This window comes from Gobius niger, assembly GCF_951799975.1.
Source record: "Gobius niger genome assembly, chromosome: 19".
Taxonomy (NCBI): domain Eukaryota; kingdom Metazoa; phylum Chordata; class Actinopteri; order Gobiiformes; family Gobiidae; genus Gobius; species Gobius niger.
The window spans coordinates 20,886,562-20,894,194 of record NC_136870.1 but is presented as its reverse complement, the minus strand read 5'-3'; the positions used below and the strand labels follow the sequence as shown (position 1 = coordinate 20,894,194).

At 38.6% G+C, this 7,633-nt stretch overlaps 1 protein-coding gene across 1 annotated transcript; it reads left to right on the top strand.

The window, feature by feature from the left end:
- The first annotated feature begins 225 nt into the window (after positions 1 to 225).
- chac2 (ChaC, cation transport regulator homolog 2 (E. coli)) lies at positions 226 to 7,018 on the top strand. Its single transcript, XM_079577501.1, has 3 exons — positions 226 to 584; positions 1,660 to 1,695; positions 6,439 to 7,018. Exons 1-3 carry the CDS (start codon positions 450 to 452, stop codon positions 6,826 to 6,828), a joined length of 561 nt encoding a protein of 186 aa, XP_079433627.1. The 5' UTR covers positions 226 to 449; the 3' UTR covers positions 6,829 to 7,018.
- Positions 7,019 to 7,633: the final 615 nt, after the last annotated feature.

The following is a 7,633-nucleotide window of genomic DNA, read 5'->3' as shown; positions in this document are numbered from 1 at the left end:
TTGATATTTCAAATTAAAAGCACACAGTTAAAATAATGTATAGGCATTTACGTTTTGAGTCAGCAGTATTTTTTCCCAGTGCTTGTTAAATGAAGCTTTAATTGATATAAACACGAACATGCTAAATTTCGTTTCTATCCTTGAAACAACACTACCTTTTGCTTTATACTGAAAGCTTCATTACGGATGTACGCGCTAACAAGCTATTCCCTTTTTCGTGTGTTGTTTCGATAGTTATGTACTTTTAGCTAACATGTCCGATAACTCGTTATTTAACAAGCTTAATGTAAATCTACTCATGTGTTTTCATAACAGCTGACACATTTTGTTTAGGCTATGCGTTTAGAGCTGACATTTATTCACATATTCTATTTTTAATCCGTCCAAGTGTTATAGGATACCGTTGTTAGCAGCACCCGTTGGAGTTGCGTTCTCTTTCCTCAAGAGCCATGTGGGTTTTTGGTTACGGATCCCTCATATGGAAAGTTGATTTTCCATACGAAGAGAAGGAAATCGGCTTCATTAAAGGCTTCAGTCGGAGGTTTTGGCAAGGAAGCACCGATCACAGAGGAGTGCCAGGCAAAGTGAGTAATAATCAAAATGCTACTGACGCAATAAATGTGCTTGCACCTCATTGTCATAGTCATAATTGTGTTATTTTCAGCCAGATATTTCACACTAGTCACAGTCTTTGTTCCTTTGTTATTGTTAGCAGCTAGGACTTAAAGTGTAGCCTGGGGACATCATAAATACTCACACTGTAATTACATGACAGTTAAATATGACATTCACAAAGTACCATGGTTATTATAGAAACATCATGGAACTTGATGGTTTCAGTCAGTCAAAAAAATATTATAATACCGGTAATCATATTTGAAATCTATAATTATTCAAGGATTTATGAATAAATTCAAAGTAACGTAATCTAAAGCATGCTATTTTGAATAGCTAGCTTTATTGCGTCATATCGCTAAACATTATGGGATTAGCCTCAATTGTAAACTAATGGAGATTTTAAAAGTTAAAATACTGGAGTTATTGTTCACATTAAAACACTTGGACACCACAGAGGGAGTTAGATGTATTTACCAGCAGTAACTCAGCAGCTAACGGAGTTCTACGGCTTTTTTCTCCACTTTTTATACTGTTTTTAGCTAATGTTAGTCAATGGAAACGTATGCTAACAGCTGCAAAGATGGCGGATCTCCATGGTAACTGTAATCTAATCTTGTAAATAAAATTGACCAACTTTACTCTTTATTCAGCTTAGTACTCGGTGGATTGATAATGTCTACAATTGCAAAGAAATGTCATCTGAGGCAGCTGGTTTGCATTTTTATCAGAGTTCATTTGCTATTTATGCCAATGTTTACAAGTATTGGTATTAGCAAGAGCAGCTTTATTATTACAGAACTGATACCATGTATTTATCTAAAGAACCCACTGATGGCAGCACTGTGACTGTACTGTCGCTAATGCAGTTTAAAAACTGACTGTGGAGGCTCTTCAAGATCTAAAAAGTAATAAACACAGAGAAAGAAACGGCTCAGCATTTTTCGACAAACTTTACTCGTGTAATGGTATTTGATCGGATTGATAACCGTGCATGGGAACAACATTGATTTGTTTGCTAATATTGTTGTTCCTGTATTTCAGCCCGGGCGAGTCGTGACGTTGGTGGATGACCCAGAGGTGAGGCTTTTTTATGTCACTAGTCAATCATCATCACACTCCACCCGTTTACTCTTTGTTTTCATTGATCTGAGAACGTTCTAATCTCACAGTTGTCACATTACTCACTCCTTGTTTAGAGAAGCTCATGTGTCGAATGAATGAAGTTTAAGCCCTGAAGAAAACGTGACTGTGCTGATTTTGTGGAGGTAAAGGTAAGGTAGAGGCTGATTTATACTCCCTTGTCCTGTTGTGGATTTACAGACGACACTAAATTATTGATTATCAGTGGACCTAAAACAACTTCGCATAAGGTTTTGACAGGGACAGCGTTATCAACCCAGTGTATCCCATGTTTGCATTCCAAATACCACCAGTCTGTAATGGTCTATCTAGAATCGGACAACATCTGTCAGTACCTCCTACAGATAAAGGGTGACCTAGCACGAGAACAACAGAATAAAATCTTCCTTGTTAGGGTTTTTGTAAACAAAAAAAAAGAAGATCCACAACGACAGACCATCCACCACTCCTTCAGTCACTCCTCAGACTTGGGGACTTTATCAAAAATATGTACTAGGTGTCGAGAATGAAAAGGCTTGGGAATCGCCAATTTCAGTGAAAGAATTCTGAATCAAGGAAGCATTGTAATCGGGATTTGATAAACTATTGACTAAATAGTTTTTTATATTGGCTTTTCTTAAAACCATATTTAGGCAATCGCAGATATACAAGGATTACAAAACGTGGCGGCAAGGTAACATGTTTTATAACCGATGGCCGCAGGTAGCACTGTTTCGTGACCACCAGGGGGCCGCCATTGCTGCAGTACTTCCATCTAGTGGCAGCAGAAAAAGCTAGTTTTGCACTGTTAAGCCTAGTTTCCAGTGATGTTAAACTTTCTATAGCTATATATTTCTCCTGTGATAACACTGGGTTTGGTGTAAGTAAAGAAACCAGGCGTTTCTTTGTAAGGTTTATTTTAGAATTCTTGTACAGTGGGAGGAAAATGTATGTGAACGCTTTGGAATTTCTCACATTTCTGCCTAAATTGGTGATAAAATGTGGTCTGATCTTCATTATTATCACAAGAATGAATAAACAGCGTCTGCTTAAACTATGTCACCCAAACAATTACATGTTATCATGTTTTTAATGGCCATAAAATGTAAACATTCACTGGACAGGGATGAAAAAATAGTTCCATAATACACACCCCTGTTCAACTGAGTGCAAGCTGTGCTTCATTTTACCATACCACCATAGGATATTATGCCATTTTTGGTCGCCTCAATTTTCCTGGTTTCATCCTGTTTCGGTGTTTGTCCCCCTCAGTAATTTTATTACATTTATTTACATGTTGCTATGTCTTTATGATTCTTGGTCAAGACAATTATTCAGAAGCTCAATCACAATGAAAGAGTTTTTAGTATTTTAAAGATTGTTGCATTTTTTTCCCCCATTACTAATGCATTTAAATACCAAGTAGCCACCTTACCCAGCCAGCAAGTACAAGCCTTTTTAAGACAGGGCAGTACTCTCAACCGAACAGCACCTGCCTACACATTACCCTTCCCCAGTGAGTACAGCCCTTCCTCGAATCCCCGTTCGAAGCTGGAGACAGATGGGTTGAGACAGGAGCAAAGGTAGCTCTGTACTGGAACAGGCATTTCTCAGCGGGACTGTCTTCTGTGTGGCCTAACGGTCCCCACAAAATTTGACCCAACGCTCGCCAATCGGTTTTGTGAGATGTTTTCACTTCCAGCCCTATTTCAAAATCCTGAAATATCCCTTTAAGCTGCGACTAGTGGTACCTGTCCCACAGTTAGAGAACCACTGAGGGTAATCCCTGACATATTTATTTAATCTAGTACTGTTGGAGTTAAAAGTCACCCATTACCTTTACCAGACATTTAGGAGGTTATTTTAAACAATATGTTTAAATGATAATACAACAAAGAGTCTAAGTAGTATTAATTGACTAGACTTGTATCTTATTCTTCACCTTACCCCGTTCCAAAAAACGGACTGCCCTCTTAGAACATTTTAGACACAATGTTTTTGAAGATCATCAACCTTGTGCAATTGTTGAGCATTTCAAAAATGGCCAATGTTAACCTTCCGGAAAATAAAACTTCCAGTGACTCATCAAAACGTTAAGAAAATTTGTAAAGGGAGTTATGTCACAACCAATTTCAAATTCAAGCTTGACCTTCACGGGTGCTTTCATTCCCGTCACTTATTATTTGACTTAAGAATATGATATAACTTCACAATCTTTGAATTGAATCTTTTTTTTTTTAAAGAATATATTAATTATTTATATTGCTGCAATGTCATGGTAACTGCAATTGCGATTAAACATGACTAGGAGCATTAACTGCTTATTTATTACAAGAAGGACATGGAAATCAGAACAAGTTTAATAGCGACATCGAGTAAAATTACAATTTCGATTCACTCGTGATTAATTGTGCAGCCCTTTTACCTCCTTTCATTTTCGCCACTCTCCCTAGAATCTAAAATGAGATGAGTCACATTACTACATTACCACTGTCACCAGCGCCCGCTTCAAACAAACAATTACGTGTAGTCGCCTATTGTGAAAAGGCTAATGGCGTCTTTAGTGGCTTATAAGAGACACAAGGCTTTTCAGGGAGCAGCGGAGGGAGGCGGGAGAGGATCCTGTTCAGCAAAAACAAAAGGAAAAGGACGGCGCATTGTAGTCCGACCTTGGAGCGTTGGATAATTTATCTCCGTCATCACAAGAGAGATAAAGAGATAGTGAGTGCGTCTCGTGGAGCGGAAAAGTACTGTAAGGAATTCACAAGTGTGTTTTTGCCACTGATGGATGAAGAAAGTGCAAGGGCTGGAATAAAAGGCTAATATTGGGTCTGGAAGCATTTTAAGGGTAAGTTTGGTCCAGTGAGCCATCCTCAGGAAGTCCGAAGACGGTGTATTTTTGGGTGCCTGTCCCGTGCTTGGATGAGTGTATTGGGTCGGGTATCGGTCATCTTAACGTCACACCAGGTCAACTCTGCTTCCCGATGGTAACTGTCGGTATTTAAGCCCTGATGGAGATAATCAGCATTAAAAGCAATCACAGAGTCATCATAAAGTTTGTTGCCTCCATCTGTCGGAGGAGCCGTAATGTGGTTGGATGAGACACAGCCGAGCCAAGCTGTAACGAAAAGGACCTTGTAGTGTGGCCATTTTCTCTCTGTCAAAATACCACGTTCAAGGAGAAGGCATTCATTTACTCTGCATAATCTTTTTTATTTGAAGATTATCTCGGGATTTTGTTGCAAATGTCAGTCAGTCAACTTGCCAGTTTTCTTCATATTGAAATGGTATCTTGTCTGTCTAAGCATAGTAGTGTAACTTTTCAACTCTGTCTAAGGCCCATAGTATATTTCCTCAGACAGCCTAATACTTACAGAATTAATGTCTTTTCATTTTGTTTTTATTTAAAGATGTGTTTTCATTTTCCTCACATTTTTTGCTCTACACTGAAATAAACGAATTAAAGAAGTCTGAATAGATATAACAAAAAGCTGTCCATGGGTTCCAAGCAAGGCCATGGGAACCCAGGGTGCTAAGGGTGCTGCAGCATCCCCTAGTGGATAGTTTGCACAATATTATCAAATTGGAAATAGTTACATAAAAAGCATTTTTGGGGGCAATCTTGTCTCTCAGCACCCCACAACCAGCAGAAAAAAATATGAATGTATGGGGATTTTAAGGCTCTTTTTTTGGAGCGTACATTGTCTGACATTTGGGTCTTTAAAAGGTGCAAAATTGAAGGATCACACAAGTCTATATAATGTAGATCCGCTTTGTCAGTGTAGCTTGAATTTCCAATATAAGTAGAATTTTCGAAGATAATGAACTTGGGGTTTATATAGGCAGCAGCAAGACAAATGTAATGTTTTTTAATGTTATTTTAATGCTCAAGTACTATATTTGTAATGCCACAAACACAAGAATCCTCAAAAGCAAATTGGACGCAACCGAAACTTAAGCAAAATAATTGTGTACGACTTCAGCCAAAACTGCGATTAAATGTCCTAAATGGTCACATTTATATAGACACTGGAGGCGAGGAGGGTGGAGTGTCTTACCAAAGGCGACCGGCTCTAGTCTCTGTGGTACTGCCGCTGTTTTAGATAATTAGTTATTGATTTTCAAGAAACAAATGCTTTTTCATGACATTTAACCTCTTAAACCCTGACCTCCTGAACCTACAAATAAAAATGGGTGACAAAAAGTGAGGAAAAAAGCAACAAAATGGGTGACAAATAGGCAACAAAACAGGTGGGAAAAAGTGATGAAAAAGCAGAAAATGGGTGACAAAAAAGTGAGGTAAAAAGCAACAAAATCGTTGACAAAAAGGCAACAAAACAGGCGACAAACAAAAATGCAACAAAAATACAAAAAGTGACGGCAAGAAAAAATCATCAGTTTCGTAGGTCTTAGCTTCCAAATGAGGCGTTACTCTGGCGTATAGGCTTTAAGTTCCAGTCGAGGTTCTAGATTTGGGTAAAGCTGAACTGGAGAAAATGTGCTTGGTTAAGGCGGGGTTAGGAGGTTAAGGCACCATTCATTTATGACATTTTGCTTCTCTCTTCAGCAGCTTCTTCTCGCCCTTGTTGTCGAATACAGGACATAAACACACACAGGCTGACATTTGATCACACAAATTGAATCAACCCAGTCCAGCTGACGGTATTTGAAATCTCTTCTCCTTCTTTGTCTTTCGCCAAGGGGTGCGTGTGGGGCGTGGCCTACAAGCTGCCGACGGGCCGCGAGGAGGAAGTGAAGCGTTACCTCGACTACCGCGAAAAGGGCGGTTACCAGGTGATCAGCGTGGACTTTCACCCGCGCCCGCCGGCCACCGAGTCCAAACCGAACCAGACCCTGCTCTACATCGGCTCTCAGGACAACCCCAACTACCTCGGACCCGCCCCCCTGGAGGAGATAGCCAGTCAGATCGTGGAATCCATCGGACCCAGCGGTAAAAACACCGAGTACCTGTTCGAGCTGGCGGACGCGGTCAGGACGATAGCACCGGAGGATTTCGATGCACATTTGTTCTCCCTGGAGAGTCTGGTGAGGGAGAGGCTACAAAAGAGCAAACGTATTCCAGCAAACTGATAAAGGGAACAAGAACAGTGCGTACTGACATTAAAAGTCATGCAGAACTCAGGGGGACACAGACTGAGGAGACTTGAAGTTATTGTCAAAGTTCTTATATACGTTACAGTACATGAAGAAAGCATACGAGTGTGAACAAAAAAAAATGGTAGCCCTAATTTGAATCATTTTAGTTGGGGGCATCTGATTTGAGGATAAAAAAACAAAAAAGCAATAAAAATCTGAAATTTTGTTAGATTTTTCTCAGCATTTCCCATTTCTCATTAATTTTCAAGTATTTTTGTAAATTCTTTTTATTGAATTTTAGGAAAGACTTTAAAGAGAAAATAACAATTACTTAAAGGTATAGCGGAGGATGTTCTATTTCCGGGTGGATCATCAAGACGATTGGTCCTCCTAATTGTCAATCATTCTGGTGAAATGCTTTCATAACTTCTTGTCTCTAATTGTGTTTTATAGCTGATTAGCTTTCACCTTTGTGTTCAACAATTTTAAGATTTTTTTCCCCGAGATTTAATAAAAAAAATATGTTGGCCATACAAACTATTATTAAATTAATGATTTAGTGTTTTTTGTTCTAAAGGGGGGCTGCTTAAAGATTAGTTATTGGCAAAATAAATGACTTTCTTCTTCAAAACACAACAGCAAAAACAAAAAAACATTAAAAATATATATATATATTTAATGAAATGTGTATAAATATTGTCTACATGACCATAGTCTCAAACGCAACACAATGTTAGCTATGTTGTTTGTTTTTATGGATTACACCTATTAATTTATTTTTCCTTAATTTATTGTTTTT

Bases quoted from the DNA above. Each gene is read 5' to 3' on its own strand.
- chac2 (XM_079577501.1), top strand. From the start codon at position 450: ATGTGGGTTTTTGGTTACGGATCCCTCATATGGAAAGTTGATTTTCCA. The intron at 585-1,659 runs GTGAGTAATAAT...CCTGTATTTCAG, and splicing joins ACAGAGGAGTGCCAGGCAAA to CCCGGGCGAGTCGTGACGTT. The intron at 1,696-6,438 runs GTGAGGCTTTTT...TCTTTCGCCAAG, and splicing joins CGTTGGTGGATGACCCAGAG to GGGTGCGTGTGGGGCGTGGC.